Raw genomic sequence first — 26,415 nt, 5'->3', positions numbered from 1 at the left:
TTGTATAAATTATTAAATCTATTTAAAATATATTACTGGTACTGTTACAAATACTGTATACAACAATCAAAGATAGCATCACTCATTTATATTAGAATCTCCTCTTATAATTAGCCTTCTAGAAGGATCATTCTTCAGTTCCAGTTCTAGCCTAGACACAATCCACTGCTGCTGAGGGGTTTCCCTTTTGGCCCATAAAAATAATGTGCCTGAGTTTTTAGGTCCTTTAACTGGCACTTCAAACTGAGCCTTAAATCCATCACAATGGTTGTGTTCAGGATCACCAAGATTTAAATTTCCAGACTTCATGGGTTCACCAAGCAACTCCACAGCTCCCTGGTGAGTTCTTAACAATTTCAGTGAATCTTTAAAATACTGAGAACTCTTCAGCCCATCTTGAACTTTCCAATTCACATACACACCAGTAGTGATAGTAACCACAGCACCATAGGTAGCAATCTTGGCAAGAGTTCGATTAGTAACCATTCTTATTCTTCTTCTGAAAATGAAGTAAACGACAATATTAATTATTTTTTGGAAATACAAGGAAGAAATACCTCAGTACAGAAACTATTGTAATTACAGTCCTCCATGGGGAAAAATGCCCACAAATGATGAGAATCTTCCTTATAATTGGGTATCATTATGTTTATGATACATTGACACCAGCAGTAAATTAAATCAAACATAATGACAACTTTTTCCCAGAACCATTCAGTACACAACAAAAGTGTCTGGACGTATTTTAATATCTTGAACAGAATATTGCTAAAAAAATAAATAGACTTTGTCCTGCAGAAGTTCTTTTATGTGCCAGTATATCTACCAACACAAGGCTGGCATGTTTCAACACTTTCAAAATCCCACTGGACTGAGGGTCGAAGCTGCCAACTTGGGATCAAAAGACCAGCAGTCTATTTTGGACCTACTTGAATTGTATTGAAATGGCGCATGGCTTTTAGTGCTGGGAGTGTCCGAGGACATGTTCGGCTCGCCTGGTGCAGGTCTTTTGATTTGATACCCGTAGGCGACCTGCACATGATGAAATGATGATGAAGATGACACATAGACCCAGCCCCCGAGCCAGCAAAATTAACCAATGATGGTTAAAATTCCCGACCCTACCGGGAATCGAACCCGGAACCCCTGTGACCAAAGGCCAGCATGCTAACCACTTAGCCATGGAGCCGGACATGAATTGTATAATCTAGGGTATTTTGATGCTTAGTTCTTTAAAATTATAACCAGGCATCACAATTTATCTATTGTTGCAGTTGTACTTTTGAAGAAAATGAAATTTATTTATTCCAGACTTGCTAATTGATGATCAAATAATTGTTCTTAATAACTGTCCAAAGATTCTCTTATGTTAATTCTCCACCAAAATGTTTCAAGTGTAGTCCAGTTTCCCATTGGGATCACTTCACTTTTTAAAATCACTGGTGACATCCATCTGGGTTTAGCCCTCTCTCCACTATTATTCATCCATTGTATAGACACGGCAACGGCCGATGACCAACGGCTTCAGCCGGACAAGTGGAATGGGATATGTTCTATTTGTAAGCTGAGCAGAGTGTGTTTGTAGAAGAATAGCCGGAGGTGGTCCCCTCAGTGTAGGAAATGACACTGGAACCCATTGAGTAGTGTCTAACCCCAGGTTCGGGGTGGCTGCAAAAGGCGTCTGTACTCTATGTTAAGAGCAGTCAGATCATTTGCTCTAAAATGTATTTGGGAGTGGTGACCCCATCATAATAACAGCCTAAAATGAAAATGGCACTTTTGAATCACCATCAGAAAAAGCTAGGGCATTCCCTGAATGCGACACGTAGTTCTTATGCTGGGAGAACTGTGAAAAGTGAGCGAACAGCAGAGAACATTTTGAAGGTGACAATCAACCTGTCATTGGAAAGTCAGGAAAGGTGACTTATGTCATAGACAAGCTATGATGGGATTGAGTGAGGTTAAATGGAGAGGAAAAGGAAAGAAGAAGTTGAGGAAGGGATAAACTCTCTACTGAAGTGGAGAACATAAGGCAAAGAATGAAGTGGGGATAATAACCAACAATACCTTAGATGAGTATGTACAGTGGATAAAGTGGTCTACATAAGTGATAGAATAATAAAGATACTGGTTAAGGATAGAGAATGGAGTAAATGATTTCATCCAAGTGTATGCACCTCAGACTGGGATGCAAAGAAGAACATATGGATAAATTCCAGCAGACGCGGAAGAGAGAAATAAAGGGTATAGAAGTGACTGTCATGGGAGACTGATGCAGTGGTGGAATGCAATAGAAAAGGAATGGAAACAGTTACTGGACCTTTTGGTTATAGAAAGAGGTATTTTGAAGAGGGATAGAAGTTGGTGGACTTTTGTGTGAGAAATGGGTTAAACGTGGGCAATATGTAGTCAAGGAAAAAGAACAGTAGAGAGATATAGATGGGAAAACAGAAGGATAAAGACAGTAAATGATTACTTCTTGGTGGAAACCACAGAGCAGTGGTAGCAAAACTGAAAGTACCATGCAAGTGGCCACGCATTTTGGGTCATGTAGTAATCAGTTTGCATTTGGGAGATAGGAGATTCGAACTCCACTGTTGGCAGCCCTGAAGATGGTTTTCCGTGGTTTCCCATTTTCACACCGGGCAAATGTACCTTAATTAAGGCCACGGTCGCTTCCTTCCTACTCCTAACCCTTTCGTATCCCACATCGCCATAAGACCTATCTGGGTCGGTGCAACGTAAAGCAGATTAATAAAAATAAATAAAAACTGAAAGTAGGAAAAATAGTGCAAATGAAAGAAATAAAAATAAAATAACAGTATGAAAATTAAAAGATATGGAAGTAAAAAAATATATCCAATATAAACTGAAATAACACCCAAAATGGAGGCAGAGTGTGTGGAAGTGGAATGGGATATGTTCTATTTGTAAGCTGAGCAGAGAGTGTTTGTAGAAGAATAGTTGAAGAGGTGAAAGATAGAGAAACTCCATGATGGAATGAGGGGTGGAAGCAGTGAAAAATAAAGCATGGAAATTATGAAAAAGGGATAAGATGGAAGAAGGTAGAAGAAAGTATCAGGAAATGAAAAGGTGAAAGAAAATAGTAAGTGAAGAAAAGAAGAAAGCTGGGAAGGATTTACATGAGAGTTGTAAGAGGATGTGTATAGTGGTAAAAGGATGCTGTATAGATTTGTAAGAAGGAAGAGAAAAGATAGAATAAACAAAAAGCACGTGAAAGAGAAAAAAACAAGAAATACACACAACTAGAGCAGATAAGGAAAAGAAAGACGGATCACTGTGATGAACTTCTGAATGTGAAGGGGTGTAGATGATTTGACAAATTGTGTGTGTGTTGCTCTTTTTTTTTTTTTTGCTAGTGGCTTAACATCGCACTAACACACTGAAATTTTCTGGTGACAGAAAGATGGAAAAGGGCTAGGTTGGGAAGGTAGCAGCTGTTGTCCATATATTCTTCTTTGCATCTAGTCTGAGGTGCATACACTTGGATAAAATCCTATACTCCATTCCCTGTCCTTAATGGTATCTTTATTATTTTATCACTTACTGTATGTAGACCACTTTATCTACTATACATACTCATGTAAGGTATTGTTGGTTATTATCCCCAGTCTGCACACCTAACAGGGTAGTCCAGATGGCACTGCTGGGCCCAGGAATGCAAAATCTCTCTGCAATTTTAATCACTAGCTTGTCTTAACCTTCTTTGCATTTCCTTTAGGTTTCACATACATTCCTCAAGACACTAAAGAGAGAAATAAAGGATGCAGAAGTGAATGTCATGGGAAATTTCAGCTTGGCATCCCACCCAGTAGGACCTCTCTCGAACTTTCTCCAGGGTTTTTTGATCCTGAGGTGTCCTCCCGAAGCTATGCCACAAACTTCCTTCAAGACTTCTGCCACTATGTCTAGATATGGGCACGCCCCTCGAGATAGTGGTGATTGATATGGCTGCATCAGTCTCTACCCCGGATATGGTAAATCACTATAGATTTGTCATCACTAACTACTTCATGAAGTGTCCGGAGATGTATGTGCTTCCAAACCAGGAGGTAACTATGGTGGTGGAAACACTTTTGAATGAGTTTGTCAGCAGATACGACATACCATTAGAGCTACAGTCCAACCAAGGACGGAACTTCAATTAGTGGTCTTATAAAACCTGTGCCAACTGCTGGATATCTGGAAGACCGAGTCTACACATCTGTATCTCCACAGACAGAATGGTGGAACAATTCAACATGGCCATCAAGAATCACTTATGAATAGTCATCAGAGAACATCAGAGGGACTGAAATCATCACCTTCCCCTTTTCCTGCTGGCATACTGGTCTGCAGTGCATGAGGCCATGGGATGCACTCCAGCAAGGACACTGCTTGGAAGAAAACTCAGTCTCTCAGTGGACTTAGCGTTTGGCTGACCTGTCAACCATCCTGCCCCAATCGACCCGTGCTGCCAGGAACTGGCAAGGAAACTGAAGGACATACATGCCAGTGTAAGGAAGAGATTGAGGATAGAATGTGACCAAATGAAGGCACGATATGACAAACGAGCAGACAGGCTTATCTCCCAAGCCGCAGAAGGTGTGGGAAGGCCCATACCAAGTTATGAAGAGAATAAATGGTATCTATTGCATACAACAGAGCCCAAGATGCAGGATGAAGGTGGTGCACCTGGACCGATTGGAACATTTCTGAAGAACAGCTGAAGAATATAAATGATTGCAACAATCAGCTCTTGAAGGGGCCAAGAGTCACGCTGTGGAGCTCCTAGCCAGCCTCAGAGCATGTGACAGCCTCTGCTTCTATAGTAATAATAATGGCGTGTGGCCTCCGGAGAGGCCTGGTGTAGGTCTTTAGATTTGATGCCTGTAGGCGATCTGCGCATCGTGATGAGGATGAAATGATGAAGAAGATGACACTATACACCCAGTCCCCTAGCCAGGGGAATTAACCAATTATGGTTAAAATACCCGACCCTGCTGGGAATCAAACCTGGGACCCCTGTGACCAAAGGCCAGCACACTAACCATTTAGCCATGGAGCCAGACTGCTTCTATGGTGCTTTTCATCTGGTGTCTCATTTTCTGGAAGGCAAAACTAGAACTCTCCTACTCTGGCTCCACACCAAAGATACTAGAACTCCATATCCAGGTATATAAAAGCAGACTTGCTGCAAACAGGTAGTTGTAGTTGAGTTTGTATTGCTGTTGTGGTAGTGAGCGTTGTCAGTTACGAGTCGTGAGTTGAGAGTTACGTGTGTGGAGCAATCACGTGATATGCTTGTGTAAGTTATCGGTCTTGTCTGGAGTCAAGCCAAGGTAAAGAATACCAGTCAGAGCTCAGCTGTGAGGACAAAAGACTTTTGTAATAACCAGTGATTAACATAACAATAAATAATTTTGTGTCCTACTGATAACCTGATGCAACCCTTGAAAGGCAGATCCTCTAGTGAGAGTGGGCGGCATCTGCTGTACATAGGAAACCACATATTATTGTGGTGAAGGATAGTGCTATGTGTGGAGTATGAGTTGCAAGGAGGTTGGGGGCAACACAAAACACCCAGTCCCCCAGTCAAGGGAATTCATAACTTAAGATTAAAATCCCCAACGCAGCCGAGAATCAAACCCAATCTATCTGCATTCAAGTTCACTATGCTAATCATTCAGCCAAAGAGCCGGATGTCAGTAATTAGTGAACTGTGGTTGTTCATTGTTGTGTACAACTTCTTTATATACTATTTTTTACAATTTGTTTTACATCGCACCGACACAGATGGTTTTTATGGTGATAATGAGATAGGAAAGGGCTAGGAATGGGAAAGAAGTGAAGTCTTAATTAAGACCCCAGCATTTGCTTGATGTGAAAATGGGAAATCACGGAAAAATGTCTTCAGGGCTGCCAACAGTGGAGTTCAAACCCACTATCCCCAGAATGCAAGTTGACAGCTACGTAACCCAAACTGCACAGCCACTCACTTGGTTGAGTATAACTATGTGCACTAATTTGTTCATCCTCAGTTAAATTAATTTAATAGTCTGAGTTTTATTTGTTTATTTGCAACAATATCTCTTTGAGTTCAATCAATTCTATATGTACCGTCGGCAGTTTCTTTACAGTTTTCATTCAAGAAGAGTAGTCTATGTTTGTTATAGCTCTTACATGAAAAGTGCATTAAACACAGGAGATGCAGTGAATGTCATGAAGAAATAGCAATGATCTAAAACCCTAACCAATCACATTATTCTTTCTAAATTGAGGGAAATAACAACTATAATAATTAATAAGATGTGCATTAAACACCCCTGCAATTATAATATTTAGATAGACATGATAATCTTTTGGGGTTTGCTCTGACAAAGAAAAGTGAGAGTACATTTCATGGAGGCTTTTGCTCCACGTCTTCAGAAGAGAAAACACTTCTCTACCAACGACAGTTTGAACTCAAAAATACTGGACCATTGGTCTATTGTAAGTGGTACTCTCATTCATCACCAAATGGCTCACTGTATGTTAGCCTTCTGAGTAGAAAGTGACGACGCTATCTTAGCTCAAATAAAGACGTTTCCTCTTGCATATGTCAAATATCCATAAAATGCATTTGTGTGTTGCAAAATAGACAGCAAGGTCATCAGATTAATCAAAGACAATGGGGGAAGAATATGATGGAAGAAATAACTATAATGAAATAAATACAGGGTCTTTCACACAAAGTGGGGACAGCCGGTTGGTCGAGCAACGCAGTAGGTAGATGGGCGAGTTGGTCAGACGAGCACATGGTTAACTCGCTGAGCTTGGGGCCGGGAGCATCCGTATGGATCGCATGTAAATAACAAGCACACATAATAATGCATCATCAAAGTAAAATAATTTCTCACCTTGTCACAGAATATGTTGAAAATGTCTGTCACCTGCATCTACACATTTCTGGCTTCATCTAAGGAATGTTTCATTCATACGCATTAGTTCATCCACCGAGATAGCCTCAATTTCTCTCGTGATATTTTGTTTGAGTTCATCTACAGTGTGAAAATGGGAGTTTTGGCGGCAGTAACTGCAGACAGGATAATACGGCCTATAGTTTTTAAACCACAATCACTGGGCAGAAATATAGGAACAACATTCTCGTAGCATTTTTTAACTACTGATGGACAATGAATGCCAGTCTGGATATTTCCAGCAAGACTCGGCAATCGCGCATACGGCTAACGAGTCATTAAGTTTAATCGAGGAAATTTTTGACATCAGAGTAATTAGTAAACCATTGTGGCCCGCAAGATCCCCAGATCTTACAGTTTGCGATTTTTATTTATGGGAAGAATTGAAAAATAAGTTTTATGCAACAAACCCTCACACTGTAGATGAACCCAAACAAAATATCACGAGAGAAATTGAGGCTATCTCGGTAGATGAACTAATGCGTATGAATGAAAATTTCCTTAGATGAAGCCAGAAATGTGTAGATGCAGGTGAAAGACATTTTCAACATATTCTGTGACAAGGTGAGAAATTATTTTACTTTGATTATGCGTCATTATGTGTGCTTGTTATTTACATCCGATTCATACGGGCGCGCTCCCGGCCCCAAGCTCAGCAAGTTGCCAGGTGTTCGTCTGACCAGCTCGCCCATCTTCGCTGCGCTGCGCTGGCTCCACTTTGAGTGAAAGATCCTGTAGAAATGCAATGAAAGACCAACAAGGACAAAAGAATAGCAATGAAGAAAAAAAAGTGATGGGGGTTGGGAAGAAAGACATACTACAAAAAAGTTGATGAAATAAGAGTAAAATGAGGTAAGAATTAGTACAGTAACAGGTGCACACAGATTACAAAAGTATGACACAGCCTAGAGTGAACCATCTAGTATTGAGAAGAGTACAAATTTCAAAAATATTGAAAGGAAATAACAGTGAAGAACAGGGAAGAGAAACTACCTACGTAAATCTTGAATGGATGAAAATCACGTAGGTATTGCTTAATTGATAGCCAGTGTCCCTGTTGAGATGATTAGGATTTCCATGTATTTCCACTGCCTTCTGTATGATTCTAGACCTGTCATGTTTTGTGTGGATAAGAGCTTGAACATCTTAAAATACGACATCATGACCCGACGACAGGGCGTGCTCAGCTATTGCTGAATTTTCTGGCTGGTTGAGATGGATTTTTGTTTGCTGTTCCTTGATATACGAGTACCAACAGACCGGCATGAGTGGCCAATGTATACCTTGCCACAAGCACAGGGAATTTCGTACACCCCAGAGTGTATCCAAAATATTATCATGTCTATCTACATGGGCTGTGAAAATATAAATTCACAATTACAATATTTATTAGGACACACTAGAGTTCTCAAATTTTATCCTGATAAAGGGTTCTTTAACCCGATAAGTGCCACGCCCACCTATAAATAGGCTGACGCAGCCAGTACATCACTGCTACGCCCTTCTACAGACGGTGCATGAGAACTTTTTTTTTTTTTTTTTTTTTTGAGTTCATGGTCCATTCTCAAGTGCCAATACAATCTCTAGCATGTTCTACCATCTGTTGGGCATTATGTAGAACTAATTAATCGTGGCTTATAGCTTCGGGGAGTAACTTACAGAGCTTTTTGTAGATGTCTGTGGAGTTCATCTGTGATGTAAACAAGCATGTTGGAATAACATGCTAGTTGCTCTCACCGTAATGTTATTTCAGATCAAAGAATTTTTCAGTTACTAACCACAGCAGAAAGTGATTATGAAGATGATGATTTTAATGAATTGTTAAGCGATACAGAGTGTGCTGAAAATATCGTAAACCAGGTGAGAAGATCTGCCGTGTATGTGCTCACTCCACCCAGCAGCCTGTGAAAGCCGCCACAAAGGGCTATGCATTGCGCCATGTTTTGAAGTGTTTCACACAAAGAAAACCTTCTGAAGGTATCAAATGTCAAACAGACTGCTCATACTGTGAAACTTGTACCTGAGAAATATTTACAATCTATGGTAATTATATTTCTGTATTAGACAACCCTATACATATAGTAATGGTAGTTGTCATGTCCATGAGTACCATAAGTTTACAGTTTACATTGAATTTGTTAAATATCAACTTACGTACTTTTAATGAGTTACATGTATTAGTTGCCTACAGATTTTAGGAATGGGCTCTCTACTCTGTATAAAGATGATGTATGTGTGGACACAAAAAGTGTAATTTTGTTTTATCTCAAAAAATATTGAACATAAGTGTAGGATTTTCCATTTGTATTTAGATTTATAAAGAACCAACATTTATAAACATTTTAAGCTAATCACCCCACTGATAAGTTAAAAATTGAGGCTTAAAATGTTTACAAACAAATAAAAAAGCACTGAGGTACCAAACAGTCAAATGGTAACTCAGCACTTAAAAGGTTAACCTTCCCTAGGACATGCAACTCTCCCTGAGTGAATGATGTACTGGATAAAATATTCCAGAGGTAAAATAGACCACCATTCTGATCTCCAGGTAGGGATTACATGAGAGGGGGCACTCATCAGGAAGATGGATACTGACCTTCTACAAGTCAAAACAAGGAATGTTAGAAGTTTGAATCGTTGTGGTAGGCTAGAGAATCTGAAAATAGGCTAAAATTAGATGTAGCTGGTGTAAGTGAAGTATGTTGGCAGGAAGAGCAGGATTTTTGGTCAGGTGACTGGAGAATTATCAACAAAAAGTCAACCAGGGGAGAGTCAGGAGATGGTTGAATAATGAATAAGAAAATAAGGCAGCAGGTAAACTACTTCAATTAGCATAGTGAAAGGATTATTGTTGTCAAGATAGATACAAAGCCAATGCCCACCAAAATAGTGCAGGTCTATATGCCCATTAGTTCAGCAGATGATGAAGAAATTGAAAGAAGATATCAAGAGATATATGTGAAACACCACAAATGACGGCTGTATATGTGGGCGAGACCTGGAGACACTGGAAGGTATCAAACAGACTTCAATTTGATTAGGCATAGATTCAGAAACCGGGTGTTGGATTGCAAGACTTTCCCAGGAGGAGACATGGACTCAGACCACAATTTGTTGGTTATGAAATACCATCCTGAAGTTGAAGAAATTGAAGAAAGGAAGGAATGCAAGGAGATGGGATCAATAAAAGTTGAAAGAAAAGAGTGTGAAGGATTGCTTCAAGGAACATGTTGCACAAGGATTAAATGAGAAGGCTGAAGGAAACACAATAGAGGAAGGATGGACAGTTGTGAAAAATGAGATCAGAAGGGCTGCTGAAGAAAGGAAAAGTCAACTAAGAATCAATGGATAACTCAGGAATAGTAGACATGTCTGACAAATGAACTAAGTACAAGAATGCAATAAATGAGGAAGGCAGAAAAGAATACAGCTAAGGACAGCTAAGGAAGAACTGCTGAAAGAGACGTGCAAAGATGTTGAAAGTTGTGTGGTCCTAGGAAAGGGAGTTGCTGCATACAGGAAAATCAATGAAACCTTTCGAGAAAGGAAAACTAGGTGTATGAATATTAAAAACTCAGATGGAAAACTACTTCTAGGGAAAGAAGACAAGGCAGGAAGATGGCAGGAACACATCCAACAGCTGTATCAAGGTAAAGAAAGAGGCTGTTGATCTTGATGAAATGGAAGACCATATTATGAAGTCAGAATTTGACAGAGCTTTGAGAGTCCTAAATAGGAACAACGTGTCTGCTGGAATTGATGTCATAAGCTTGGAATTTCTGATTGCCTTAGGAGAAACCAACATGGCGAAGTTATTCCATTTAGTGTGTGAGATGTATGATACAGGAGAAGTGGCATCTGGTTCTAGGCAGAATGTTGTTATACCTATTCCCAAGAAAGCAGCTGCTGACAAGTGTGAAAACTACCACACCATTAGTTCAGTATCTCACACCTGAAAAATTTTAACATGTACTATTTACAGAAGAATGAAAAGACAAGTTGAAACTAAGTTGGGAGAAGATCAATTTGGCTTCAGAAGAAATGTGGGAACACGTGAACAATCTTGACTTTACGTCTGATCTTAGACAACCGAACTAAAGACGACAAGCCCACGTGGTGTTTGTAGATTTAGAAAAGGAATTCAATAATGTTAATTGGATGAAGCTATTTGAGATTCTGAAGGCGATCGGGATCAGATACCGAGAAAGAAGAATGATCAACAATCTATACAATAATCATTCTGCAGTGGTAAGAATCGAGGGCTTTGAACAAAAGTAACAGATTGCAGTCGAATGAAGTCGGGTGATAGAGGAAATATTAGATTAGGAAATAAAGTCTTAAAAGGAAGTAGATGAATATTGTTACTTGCGTAAGTAGAATAACTAATGATAACAGAAATAAGGGGGATGTAAATTGCAGACTAGCACAAGCAACGAAGGCCTTTCTTAAGAAAAATTTGCTCACTTCAAACATTGATATAGGAATTACAATTTTTGAAGAATTTTGTTTGGGGCTTGGCATTGTATGGAAGTGAAATATGGACGATAACTAGCTCAGAAATAAAGAGAATTGTAGCTTTTGAAATGCGGTGTTACAGAATGCTGAAGTGCGACGGGTAGATCGAATCACAAATGAAGAGAGACTGAATTGAATTAGTGAGAGGAGACTGACTTGGCTAAATTTGATGAGAAGAAGGAATAGAATGACAGAACACATTTTAAGACACCCAGGGCTTGTTCTGTTGGTTTTTGAGGGAAGTGTAGGCAGTAAGATTTTTGTTTTTCAATCTGCTTTATGTCATACGGATACAGATAGGTCTTATGGCAACAGCGGGACAGGAAAGAGCTAGGAGTGGGAAGGAACTGGCTTTGGACTTAATTGAGGTACAGTCCTAGTATTTGTCTGGTGTGAAACTGGAAAACCATGGAAAACCATCTTCAGGGCTATCAACAGTTGGGTTCAAACCCACCATCTCCTGAATGCAAGCTCACAGCTTGGTGGTAAGAATGGTAGGGGTAGACCAAGGTATGAATATGACAAGCAGATTAGAGCAGGTGTACAATGTAGTAGTTACATAGAAATAAAAAGTTTAACACAGGATAGGGTGACATGGACGGCTGTATCAAAGGAGTCCATGGACTGATGACTCAAACAACAACGTAAAGTACAATCATGGATCTCTTGCATTTTACTATTTTCAAATAGGGCTGTCAAGTGCAATATTTGCTAAATCCAAAATAGAGAAAATTTGAGTTAAGCATGAAATTGAACTTCTCTATTGTTTTCTACATGCTGACATTCTTGGTTTGTGCATTAGTGTAGCCTACTGAGGCAGTATTGTATTTATTCCAGTTATTTCTGTTCAAGAACTGATACAAGTAAACTTTGGCTGTTGCCATCTTTGAAGCTTACATAACATCGACGGTATGGTTTTTGGCAATTTTTTGTATGAATGTTTTGTGTGTTCCCTGTGAAATATGGCAAATAAGGCAAACAAAGAAATTAATTTATCACCTTTCTTTTTTAAGAACAAGCCCTTGACAATCACCGATTATCATGAAACAGCGCAACAAAACGTGCCTGTAAATTCATGTGAGCAAAGCAGCAGTGGAACAGACAAAATGGTAACTTTAAATTGTGAGAGGTGTGTTATTCAGGATCAGGAAGCAATTTCTCATCCAGGACAATCATGGCCAAACATGTGAAAGTAGACATGTAGATACAGAAATAAGGTTATTTCCTGTGGCTTGGATTCAAGAATGGCAAGCGTAGTTGCAAAATATGTTCTGAAGTGAAGCAGTTAAGACCTTTCAAAGTAAAAAAGAATTTATATTTCAAACGAGTGGAAGTTTCAGGGTTACTTTATATGAGACAACACGTGAATCACAACTAAAATTTGTGAGTAAAAATAAAAATTAAAAAAAAAAAAATTTCCTTTACGTCGTGCCGACACAGATAGGTTTTATGGAGACAATGGAATAGGAAGGGTCTAGTAGTGGGAAGGAAGCGGCCATGGCCTTAATTAAGGTACAGCCTCAGCATTTGCCTGATGTGAAAATGGGAAACCATGGAAAACCATCTCCAGGGCTGCTGACAGTGGAGTTCGAACCTACTATCTCCCAGATGCAAGCTCACAGCTGCGCACCCCTAACCGCATGGGCAACTCACCCGGTGAGATTTAAAAAAATTAAAAACAAGCAATCAAATTCTCATATAACTGCTCAGGAAATTTGTGGTAAATGATTCTATGACTGCTGCTCTTCATGACTCAACCAAAGCTATCTTTAGATCTGTTTATTATTTAGAAAAGAACAATTGCCCATTTTCAGGAACACCAAAAAGTAACTGGTGTTAATATTGGTGTAGGTTTGCATTTATGGTACAGTGCTATCCAGATACTGAAACACTTGTCTAAGGGAATGAAAACCCATATCAATAATGTTAAAGATATTTCTGGGAAACTTTTGATTCTTAATGATAAGTCAACTGCTTTAGGGACTAAATCAAATCTTATTGTGTACATAAAGTGTGAAATTAATAAGTACCAACCCAGATATTTATTTTTAGACTTTGCTGAACTTCTAGGCAAGAAGACTGAAACAATTGTTCATCATTCATTAGAATGTTTAAATGAACATGGGTTTGGTGACTGCTACCTTGAAGAAAATTTAATTGTGAAGGTGCAAATGTAATGTTAGGAAGAGGATCTGGATTGGCTAAATAACTTTCTGAAAAATTTCTATATATTGTTGATGATGATGAAGATGATGATGATGCTTGTTGTTTAAAGGGGCCTAACATCTAAGGTCGTACATCGGCCCCTAATGGTACGAGATGGACATGATATAACTGAAATTTTAAAATGTATCTACTGACTAGAATTTAAAACAAATGAAGATAAACAATGATTGTGAATTTAAAATAATCAGTGGATCTAATTCGCAATGCTTATTTTTGGTAAAATGATAGATGATGGTTTATGGTAGAATAAGACATTGCCTTAGAATGCAATAACATATCATGCAAATTACTATTTTTAAAAACACATTAAGATATACAAACACAAACTAAAACAGTGTCAAATTAACAAAACATAGTGAACAATAATGTAAAGACTTATACGAAACACTACGTTTATATGCGATAAAACAAATTACTACCCCTCATAAAACGGATGACAAGGTCCGCTGACTGCTCGTCATCTCGCAGGATGAGGGAGACAGTACTCGGGAGTTTGAGACTACGGTGCAGATCGACCAGGTCCACGCACTCTGTAAGGATGTGTACCACAGTAAGATGATCGCCGCAAGTACACACCAGAGGGGGTTCTCCTTTCAGTAAATAGGAATGTGTTACTATACTGTGGCTGATCCGAAGATGACATAATACCACTGCTTCCCTCCAAGAAGCCCGAAGGGAAGTCCTCCATACCTTCGTTATACCTTTTATCACTCTCAGCTTATTTGGAAGTGGAGTGGCCTGCAGGTCCTTGATCCACTGCACCAGAGGGTGCTGAGGAAAATATATCAATAGACTGTAGCGAGTTCAAGGAGTCAGTACACAGCAGAAAGTGTCGGCGCTCATCGGACAGTGCGTACTACAGAGCTTCACAGATAGCATAGAGCTCTGCTATGTACACACTGCAGAATTCCGGGAGAGCAAAAAGAAACCTGTCATTGTCGACAACAAACGCACAGTCCACTTTCCTTTCTGCCCTCAAACCATCTGTGTAAACGATGTCTGAATCTGGATACCAGCCAACAATGGACAGGAAGAGCCTCCGATAAATCGAGGGGTCCGTGTTTGCCTTTGAGCCAGTGTGCAGATCCAGGATTATTTCAGGTCGTCGTATTATCCATGGTGGTACCCTATTTGGTTGCCTGACAAGACAAGGAACTGAAGGTACCGTACATCAAACAATCTGTGACTGGTATCCAAGCATATTCCAAAAGGCCACGTTGCTTGAGGATAAGCAGCATACAGCCGAAGGTTTCCATTGTGGAATACGCAAGGATAGCTTGGGTGAAGTGGCATCCGTCGCAAATTTGCAGCATAAGACAGAAGCATCTGCTGGTGCCTCAGGTGTAAAGGTGGCACACCAGATTCAGCAAGCAGGCTAGCAATGAGGCTTGTACAAAAAACTCCCGTTGCCAACCCAACCCTGCTGTGGTGGATGCTATTCAGTTTTGCAAGGACGCTTTGCCTTGCCGATCCATACGCTGCACTGCCGTAGTCTAACTTGGATAAAATATGTGCCTTATAAAATCGTAGGAGCACCGTATGGTCAGACCTCCCCCCCCAAGTATTGCTGTTAAGATACTTCAAAGTATTCAACTTCTTAGTGCATTGCACTTTTAATGCCACACTTGTGGCTCCCATGATAATTTGCTATAGAAAAGGAGCTCAAAAAATCAGTGTCAACTACAGGAAGAGCGACATTCCCTAAATAAAGCTCAGGATGCGAGTGAAGAGTGCGCTTCCGTAAAAATGTACAACAGAGGTCTTTGCGGTTGAAAACCACAAGCCATGTTCTAAAGCTGTTCCACTCTCCTAATAGCTTGCTGTAATTGTCGTTCTGCAACTGCCATATTGTACCAGCTATAATGCAGAGCAAAATCGTCCACATATAGTGACGGTAGTACTGCTGAACCAGCAGCAGCAACAATACCATTTATGGCAATCGCGAACAGAGTGACACCAGTTAACCAATCTCTCTGGGACTGCATTTTCCTGAACATAGTATTGTGAATATGTCCTCCCTACTTGGACACGGAATAGATGGGGGGGACAAAAAATTTGCAATAAATACTGGCAAGTTACCTCGGAATCTCCATTGATGCAGGACTGAAAGGATACTATATCGCCATGTGGTGTCATAGGCCTTTTCTAATTCAAAGAAAACAGCCACCAAATACTGTTTGCAGAGAAATGCATTCTGGATAGAACTCTCCAAGCGAACCAAGTGGCCAGTGGTCTAGCGTGTGGCTCGAATACCACATTGGTACTCAGACAAAAGTCCTTTTTTCTCCAGACACCACACAAGTCAGCAATTTACCATCCTCTCAAATAGTTTATACAAACAGTAAGACAAATAGGTCTGTAACTTCCTGTATACTTCGAATTTTTGTCAGGCTTGAGGACAGGAATTACTATGCCCTCTCGCCACTGAGACGGAAACTCACCCTCTATCCAGATTCGATTGAACACTCGAAGGAGATATAATAGACTATCCTCACTAAGGTGTTTCAACATCTGGTTATGGACATTGTCTGGTCCAGGAGACGAGTCCTTGCAAAGCGCCAAGGCGCTGCAGAGTTCCCACTCCGTAAAGGGCACGTTACAGTCCTCTGAAGCATGAGTGGCAAAACTGACGTGATGATGTTCTCCCACTTCAGAGTGAGGAAATCACAATGGTAATTCCCGGAGCCAGACACATCCGCAAAATGACTAGCTAGATGATTAGCAATCGAGAGTGGTTCAGTGATGATACTGTCTCCAATGGAAATTCCCAGTACTGAATATGATCCATGTATACCTGAAATACGTCGAAGATTAGTTCACACTTGAGATGACGGTGTATGTGATGTCATAGATGACACACATCTCTCACACTCGCGCCTTAGTACAGAGTTTCTTAAATGTTACCAAGTTGGCCACAGTAGGCTGCCTGTGATAGCATTTATGAGCTTGACGGCGTTCTTTTATAGCTGCTGTCATTTCTTCATTCCACCAAGGAAGGGAGTTTTTGGTGAGGAGTCCCTGAAAAGGATGGAATGGACTCCTCAGCAGCAGCAAGAATAACTTGTGCTATGTAAGTTATATTGCCGTCTACACTCCGCCTGGTCACGTCGTTAAAGACAGCTAGTGATGTGAACTTTGGCCAGTCAGCACGTTTCCCAAGATTCCATCGAGGAGGAGCCTAGACGAATTTCTGTTTCAACAAAGTAAGAACTATGAGAAAATGGTCACTGTCACAGAGATAAGCGTGTGTATTCCACTGAAACAGGGGAACCAGCTTTCGGCTGCATGGACTATGTGCCATAACGTACACGAAATGAGTTAGTTCACCTACAAAGTACATAAATCCAGCTCTCTTACTAATGTTTCCAACTCCATTCTCCTGGGGCAAAGCGTTTCAGAGCCCCATATAAGGTGATGGGCGTTAAAATTTCCCAATAAGATGAATGGAGGTAGAAGCTGATCTACAGTATAAGATCAGTTACATAATTTATATTAAGAGGGTGGCCTGGTGGAAAATAAACATTACATTGCTATGACAGGCAGCTGAACGCAAACTGCTACAGCCTCCAACGGGGTTCTTAGTGGAACCTCTTTGCTATAGGTATCAGAATGGACAAAAATTCCGAAGCCACTGGAAGCCCGGTTGGCATAATGCCGTTCTGTCGAGTATAATTGAAAATTTCTTAAGACCGTATGATGACCTGGTCTGAGATTAGTGTCCTGAATGCAGATTATACTTGCCGAATACTCACTAATTAGCTGGCGCAGCTCAGCAAGATGCCTATCATAACTGTTACAATTCCACTCTAACAGTGACACAGTATGGACTAAAAGGGGATTAGTGTTAAGTTATACTTACAACCTAAGCACCGACATCAAAATCTACATCCGTAGATGCAGAGGAAAGCTCGACGTCTATCCCATCGTAAACGGATGAGAGGACTGACGCCCAGAACTTTGACTTATTTTGGGGGTGGGGTTCCGTCCTACGAGGCGAGCGCGCAGGTTTAGGAGCAGGCATACCTGCCGGCGCTGATTCATACCCTCCAGATGCGAGTGAAGAGCGCGCTTCCGGCAAAAGTCTACAACAGAGGTCTTTGCGGTTGAAAACCAAAAGCCATGTTCTAAAGTCCACTGTTTCACTCTCCTAATAGCTTGCTGTAATTGTCGCTCTGCAACTACCATACTGTACCAGCTATAATGCAGAGCAAGAGAAGTTCGGGAACACCTGGTAAGGGGCGCTCCGCTTCTCCACCTTCTTTTCTTGTTTAGACTGGCTGGGAGATAATTTTCCCAGCCCTGGTCAAATATGCCGCCTCCGCCGACGTGGGAATGGCTTTTGCCATATATTGCTGTTTGGCACGGTGTCAACCATAGGCTGGAACAGGCCATAGCAGACGCAGTGGATGAGGTTTGAGAATAAATAACTTTAAACAATTTCTTGACAAAATGCATGCATTGTACAGTCGACCATCAATGGACCAGAGAAAATGAGCAGAATGTGCTCCTGAACTTGATCAGCACATTTGTAAAATTGGATGAATACTAGGCATTAGATGGGTGGCCAGCTCATACAGAATTATTTCTGCAGTCTGGTATGGTTACAGTGCTTTATAGAGTCACTTTTTTACAAGCAAAGGAGAATGTGAGTAGGAATTTAGCTGATAGGTGTTTGTACAGTGGATTGTTGAAGCACCTCTCTACTGAACAGTTCATTGTTGACCTAGCAATCTTGTACGATGTTTTAGCAGAGCTATCGATGCATCCCGAAATATTACAAAAAAGAAACACACGACAGTCATGTATGGAGATAAGCTCATTTGATGATGCAGATTTCGATTTCCATAGGGAACTTGGAAATATTTGACCCGAATATGGGATTCAAAATCTGTATCATGTAATGGCCTAGAAGGCATCAATTTTTTAAGAGAGACCAAATCTCTCATAATGGATTGGCATTGCTTGAGGCTCCAAGTAGCTTGTGCAGTGGCCTTGATTACATGAGCTAGCCATGCATCTTGGTAGGTATGGCTAGTTACCAATTGATGAGCGCAAAATGGCACACTGGGGCAAAACACTGGCAACCAAGAATGAATTAGCAGGAAAATTTATCATTTCCAGTAGCAAACAAATTATATTGGAATTATAAGCTCATTTGACAAAACATTTGATTTATTGAATCCTCCAAAGATAAACCAGGAACTAATGTGATTGAGACTCAAGTGGCAATCAATGATGAACAATTCTGTTCCTTTCCAGTGACAGACAATCCAAAGATAGTTTCAATCAATCACTAACAGCTGCTCAATGTACAGTGACACCAGACTCTAATCCTGCTGTATATGAGGTGCTTCTGCTGGACAGAGGCAATGGGCTTCGAGCATACCCCCACGATTTGGAGAAACTGAAGTTGAAAGGCTTTGTCACAGATTTAAAGTAAACCCTAGAATGATAATGACTGCTATTCATGATTATCTTGAAATTCAACAGTGCTCCTGAAGATTTTATTTCCTTAATAAATTGCATTAATTACATGTAGCTCTGCAGAATCTGATTGTATCTCCAACCAGGAAATGTCTTTTAGTTTCAGATGTTTCCTCACTTATGTTTTTGAAACTTCATGGGCCATCTTTAAAAGACTGGGATCCAACACCACATGTGATATCTTGGTTAAGGATACATCGTTCAGAAAACAGCACAAGAACTTGCATAGCAAGCTAGACTAAGGACTCCAATGAGTGCGAGGACAATTCACATGCTGACATGCTTTAAGTGAAAAGCGAGGAACTGAACACGAAACTCACTGTGGCAGTGTAACTAAAAAATGTGTAAGAATAAGGAATAAACACAAAGCAAATAATGAATTAGGTTCAGATGGTCGTGATTCATACCTACCATTACTTTGTCAATTTATATATTTTTCATCTAAACAGTGTTATGTGGCTAAAGATGTTGATAATATACGAAACATGTACCACTTTTAACCATTAAATGGCCTTAAGCAATCATTGTATCGACTAGGTGGAAAATAATAAATACTTAACTGTGAAGGTTTTATGGTGACGATGGGATAGGAAATGCCTAGGAATGGAAAGGAAGCGGCCGTGGCCTTAATTAAGGTACAGCCCTAGCACTTGCCTGGTGTGAAAATGGGAAACCACGGAAAACCATCTTCAGGGCTGCCGACAGTGAGGCTAAAACCCACTATCTCTCGGATGCAAACTCACAGCTGCACGCCCCTAACTTCACGCCAACGTGCCCGGTAGTGATTCTGTCAAAAACTCAATATCATAACCAAAGTCTGCTGCAAATGAAACAATGAAACCTCCAGGTTCCTGTTGTTTCAATTTCAAACTATCCTAACATATTGTTATAGAACATTCTACTTCAGAAAGGATCCTAGTATAATTGGAAGCAAACCATTGGTCAGATCTATGTGCGCAGAAAACCATTGTGAAACATGGCAAAAATTTAGAAATATTAATTCCAAGGAATTATGATATCAGTGTATCTGGAAAATTCTAAATTCCCATGGAGGGAATTGGATATTTTTCACCAACAGAGCATGTCAAAAATGTCAAAAACATATCAGATGTAAGGCTTTTCAGGCATTCGCTCTATTAACCAGCGTTTCGTCTTAGGTCTGCAGTTATCAGACTGTGCCACTTATAAGGGCTTCTGATAAGTTCACCTGCATACACCCCAGCGTCAGTGGGTAGGGTCTGACACATCCCACTCTGATGAGTCCGTGTCAGACCAAAGACGAAATGCTGGTTAATAGAGCAAACACCTGAAAAGCCTTACATCTGATATGTTTTTGACATCAGTGTATCTGACAAGGATGAAAAATGAATAGATGTAGGTAATTTACATAAATAAAATAATAATCTGGTGATAACTGAGAGGAAAACGAGAAACTTTCATTTTACATTTTTTTTCTTTGGTAGTGGTTTAATGTCACACTAACACAATGAAGTTATTCGGTGACACAAGGATGGGAAAGGGCTAGGACTGGGAAGGAAGCGACCGTGGCCTTAATTAAAATGGGAAACCATGGAACCACCATCTTCAAAGCTGCTGATGATGGGGTTCGAATTCCCTATCTTCTCAATGCAAGCTCATACCTGCGCAACCCTAACTGCACGGCCAACTCACTCGATGTATGGTTACGTTTTCTTTTTACTTTTACATACACCAAGCAATCCAAGGCGCACGCGCGCAGTCCATTTGACCTCCTGAATCCAAGATATCTGCTATATCTTACTGGAATTCTACAAGTTGAGCTTCAGTGGAATAACGTTTCCTAAATGCAAACTGCCTTCTATCGAATCAGTTATTCATTTTGCAAACATGTCTAATATAATCATAAAGAATGCTTTCCCAAAGCTTACACTGTCCTCTACTAACATGCTCCTGCTCTCTTCAAGGAAGCAGGCTTGCGAGACTTGACCTTCTCCAATCTCAAATGATGAGTCTTATGTCATTTGTACAATATATAAAAACCTGCCTTCCCTCCACGAGCAGGATTAAATTTAGTTGAAGAGCTACATAACTCACATTTGTTTGAGACTATGACCACTCCAGTCTCAACTCGATTGTACTGCCTCAGGATAACGCATGGTAGCAATACGGTAGTAGGAACAATAATGGGTCTACTAACAGTTAGGCCCTAGTTGATAATATGCTAATTTATTTACTTAGGTAGACTCAGTTCCAAAGATTCCCCCCTCCCAATTGCTACACCACTGCAACCTGCAGGGATCTCCTGGAACGCAAGCTCAGAGCTACGTAACCCCAACCGCACGGCCAACTCGCTTGGTCATTTTTGAAAAGATGCCTTTTTCTATCAGCAGAGGATTTTTTAATCATCATATTTTGTATAGGCTACCCGAGATGTACAGTAGCCCACTGGTTTTCTGATTCAACATCTTTTAATTTAAGTTACTGCATCAGTCGGCTCACTTGCCATCCACGTACATCGGTGATCTCATGATTCGATTATTGAAGTATTGTGCAATGATGCGACATACGAACTGAGATAATACTAAGCAGTTCTTCCCACTATACAGAGAGTTTTGAGTGGTCATGAGCATGACTCATAGTCATAGGGTACGAAAGAAAGCAGTGTTGAATTAATTATCGAATGTCAACTAAGTTATAAAAATATGGATTCATTAAACTAATAAATACGTAGAATAACCTAATAGCCTACATAACTTACTTACAAGCTAGGTACTTTGGAATTATGTTTTGACTACTTTTTTAACACTGCAAATAAATCCATCTATTATTTAAACCTCCCTGTAAGAAGAGAACAGTGAATGCAAGTGGGTATTATTTTCAAATGAGCTGATCACGAGAAGCCTTTATAGCGTACGATTCTTTAGTGTGCCATGGCTCTGTATGTCCCGCTGCAGCAGAAGTTCGGCTCCCGGCCAATGTCCAGTGTACCGATAATGAACCGTGTGTGTGTTATGTCTCACTGATCCGTGAGTGCGTTGCTTAGCACTGTCTGCTGCAAATCAGCTGAAGTGTGTGCCGTAAGCTCGCTGTTCTTTTGAATCTATACACTGCTTCGAATCATACACTCAGTAGCCAACACTACAGGCCACCTATTGTAGTTTTGAAGGGCAAATATTTGAGAACACACCTGACTAGATCCCTACTAAGTTACAGTTAGTAGAGATATCTCTCAAATGACATTATTAATTAGAAAGAATGGATTATTACAGTCATTCAGAAAGAGTTAGTGGGCTGAATAGTTCAGGCAGCCTGGCAGATTAGAACCTGGCTCAGTCCAGTAGTACCGTATTTGAAGATGCATAGGCCTAAATAGACAGCTTCCTGTCGGTAGATTTATTAGCAAGTAAAATTATTCCTGCGGGACAAAATTCTGGCTCCCCAGCGTCTCCGAAAGCCCTAAAAAAGTTGGTGGGACGTAAAAAACCAATAACACTGTTACTAGAAAGAGTATCACTGATTTTTCAAAATCCACCACCATGAGGGAAATACAATAAACAGTACGCTAAATGAACAAGTATGCGTTTACACTCCAGAACGAGAAGCTGATATCAATAAATAACGCGAAACCGCATCGTCAACACTATATCACAACCCATAAAACGGTTATATACAGTGGAAAATATGCAACAATATTAAACAACGACTATAAGGTACCAGTTTAAGTCTCACTGAATCCTCAATTACCTGAAACTGCACTCACAATCAAGAAAACTGGTAATACTACAGGGCTTTAATAGTTTTCTTCAGATTATAGAACAATGTTGCTCAGTTTAGCATTCATTTAGAAAGATTACCACCGTCTACCACAATAAAATGTTCATCTGATTGCAGTGGAAAATTAAAACTGGTTCTTGAATAAGCACAGGAGGAAATTCGTCAAATATTTCTTGTTATTATAACCTCAACAAGTTATGGGATTAACTATAATAGTGTGTGCCGCCATCTTGGTCGATCTCAAAGCGAATGGGTCGATCTTGTGTTCTGACATTGATCTCAACATAATCACGAGAAGAAGAATAATTACTTTCTGATCAGTTAAGGAATTTCTTGTCAATTTCAACATGTGGATTAAGTATCATATTGCATAAGCAAGGTTCATGAATGATGTATGTTTTAAAGATCACTGGTTTCTGAAATTGTTTTGACGGGAATTTTGATCATTTAAGTTGACCACATTGTTAATGTGCTTGGTCTCCGGGGTTGCGTTCACAAAATACTACTCTCCAACTCCGAGTAAACAGTTGAGTAAACTCAGAGTTCACTCTATCCGTTCACAAAAGTAAAGAGTTAACTCTACAAGCTGTTCAGAAAAAACATTCGAGTTAACTCAGAGTATACTCTTTTTATTCCGTGTAAATATGCGCGGTAATGCATTCATTGGTGGCGGTGAAAAATTAAAATGCGAGTATAATGACATGGCAAAGTTTTGACAAAGAAATAGGTACCGTACCAATTTTAATAATCGGCGGAAATAACATGATTGAATTTTTATAAGAATACCATACCATCAGCCAGTGGCGTATACTGAGGGCTACCAAGGCTATCAGTGAAGCCCAAACTTCAAATGCGAGCGATGGAAACCTAAAGCACATTATATTGTAAGCATCTGACACATTGTTCCATTTACAAACCTTGAAAGCAATGAGAAAACACGTCGCACGTATTTCTGAGAACAAGGCTTCGGAGACTGATATTGCAGCCCAGACTCTCGTCCCTTCCCATCGACTCGCCTCACGCGGCTTGCTGCTGTCTGCCTACAGATGCGGGGACCGGCGGAGGATAGCTCTGCTAGGCTTCGGTCCGTCAGATCGCCACTGCTAACTATCACCATGCGTTATTCATCGTATATACTTCCTCACCTCATCCTTCTGTCTTAAACATATAGATAACGGAGTGCTGGTATTTCACTCCCGTTTACTTCTACATCCTTGTAGGAAGACACTGCAGGGCTGCTGTTTTAGGAGTAATATAGTTTTCTTTTTATTTGTAGATCTGCTAAAGTGAAACGCAATCTTTCAGGTTTAGTGTTCTCTTTTGTTGGTTGGAATCGAACCCGTGATCATGGGTCGGACACCACCACTGATCTTCCGAGGAAGATCATTAACCATTGAACGATGGGTATGACCGCTGTAAAATTCAGCGTTGTTACTTAACGATAATAATAATAATAATAATAATAATAATAATAATAATAATAATAATAATGGTGCATGGCATCTACATAGACTTGGTGGTGACCTAATAAGGATAAAATGAATGGCGAAGACGTAATAAACACCTAGTTCCCAAGCCAGGGGAATTAACAGTATGAGGGGGTTGATTCTGAAAATTGAACCGGGCCCGTCGGACCAAAGGCAAGCTTTCTATCCATTTAGCCTCAAAGCTGGACTTCAATTTGCTAAACCTACCAACTCGATTGATCAGGTGTTGAGTATTGGCGGTGGCAGAGGCCAGGGCAGTAGCTTGTGAAGCAGCCTTGACAACACAGCGGGCAGCTCCGTTGGCTGTTGGATGCAGCTCAAAATGCTTAAGGCTTGATGTTCCCTAAACCAACTATCGAAAAGGGGTAGCCTAAGTCTAGTGGTAGCCCGCGTCTTGATACCAGCATACGCCACTGCCATCAGCTGATTTATTAACCTCAACTTTCTAAGATTTCCTTTGCAAATGTATAATACGTAACTTTTTACATATTTTAGATGAGCTGAATGAGACCATTTAATTACGTGATCAGAAATACCGCACAGCGCATTTATAACTCTCTCACGAAACGGATCTGTACGAATCAGGTGCTAATAGCCAATTACAACCAGAAGTTGTTTTCGTGGGTCTTGCAATGGTCTTCCTCGTTCCTCTATTTTGGATTTAGAAAGTTTAGGGCCAATAATTCTGAGTAGATGTTCGAATTCTGATCCGGGCAATCGGAAATGTTGTTTAAATTCAGTTTCGTCGTAATTGTTAACAACATAATCTACATAGGTAGCTAGTTGTCCTAAATGGCTTATATTGCACCAATGCGGAGCCGATGTAGGCCTATTGGTAATCAGATTGTTCCCTCTTACACGATCCTTGGAACAACGGATACTGTTTTAAGGCACAGCTTGGTGAGGAAAGTACGGTAACGCTATTTCGTGAACGCTTGGAGTGAATACAGAGTAACAGAATATGGCTAATCAATTAAGGAAGGTTATTTGTTTTACCATAACCTCATTTGCGAGGAATTTAATGTATAATTTCCAAGCGAGTTTCTTCATAGCAGCGTGTTATCTCAGTTATTACTACCGTATTCAGAGTTAACCGTACTACTTACTCCGCGATACTCTACTCTACTCCAACTCTACTCGGAGTCGTATTTTGTGAACACAACCCATGTCCTCGGATTATCTTACTTTTAAAAGTAAATATTTATGTTAACATAATATGCTGTACCATTCTACTCGTGGTACTAATAGAAAATAACGGAAACCTGCCACTCCAGTGGTGAAAACAAGCAACTGCCATGGTTCCCGGGTTGTGTATAGTGTTTCTTTAATTATGGCTACGGTTTGAGCCCCGCAATGAGGAATTAAATAGGGGCTGCCTGGCCGAGGCGGTTAAGGCGTGCTCGGTTCGCCCGGAAGGACGTCCTAAAGTTTAAGAAACGAGATTTCCACTTCCGGAGGTGCACATGGCCCTGAGGTTCACTCAGCCTACACCAAAAAGGAATACCAGGTTAATTCTTGGGGGCAAAGGCGGCCGGGCGTAGATCTAACCACTCAACCCCATCAAGTGCCGAAGGTGCGGATAGTGGAAGCCTTTACCTTCCACCCCTCCAAGGGCCTTCATTGCATGTACGGAGATGACTTTGCTTTGCTTTTTTATGAGGAATTAAATATTAATATCATTATGCAATAGGCCCATAGTTTGTCTCCGTGGCACAGGCGGCTGCGTGCCGGCCTCTCACCGCTAGGTTCCGTGGTTCAAATCCCAGTCATTCCATGCGAGATTTGTTCTGGACTGGACAAAGCGGAGGCGGGATAGGTTTTTTTCTCCGGATACTCCGGTTTTCCCTGTCATATTTGATTCCAGCAACACTCTCCAATATCATTTCATTTCATCTGTCATTCATTATTCATTGCCCCGGAGGAGTGTGATAGGCTTCGGCAGCCGGCACAATTCCTATCTTCGCCACTAAAGGGGGGCTTCATTCATTCCA

General features: G+C 40.4%; 1 protein-coding gene across 1 annotated transcript; it reads right to left on the bottom strand.

Annotated features, from left to right (window-relative positions):
* Positions 1 to 23,169, bottom strand: LOC136876013 (cytochrome c oxidase assembly factor 1 homolog). Its single transcript, XM_067149625.2, has 2 exons — positions 22,908 to 23,169; positions 1 to 499 (listed from the first exon to the last, which is right to left on the bottom strand). Exon 2 carries the CDS (start codon positions 484 to 486, stop codon positions 79 to 81), a length of 408 nt encoding a protein of 135 aa, XP_067005726.1. The 5' UTR covers positions 487 to 499; positions 22,908 to 23,169; the 3' UTR covers positions 1 to 78.
* Positions 23,170 to 26,415: the final 3,246 nt, after the last annotated feature.

The sequence above is a fragment of the Anabrus simplex genome, chromosome 1, assembly GCF_040414725.1.
Source record: "Anabrus simplex isolate iqAnaSimp1 chromosome 1, ASM4041472v1, whole genome shotgun sequence".
NCBI classification, from domain to species: Eukaryota; Metazoa; Arthropoda; class Insecta; order Orthoptera; family Tettigoniidae; genus Anabrus; species Anabrus simplex.
The sequence above is the reverse complement of the archived record's forward strand: the minus strand, read 5'-3'. Positions and strand labels throughout refer to the sequence as shown.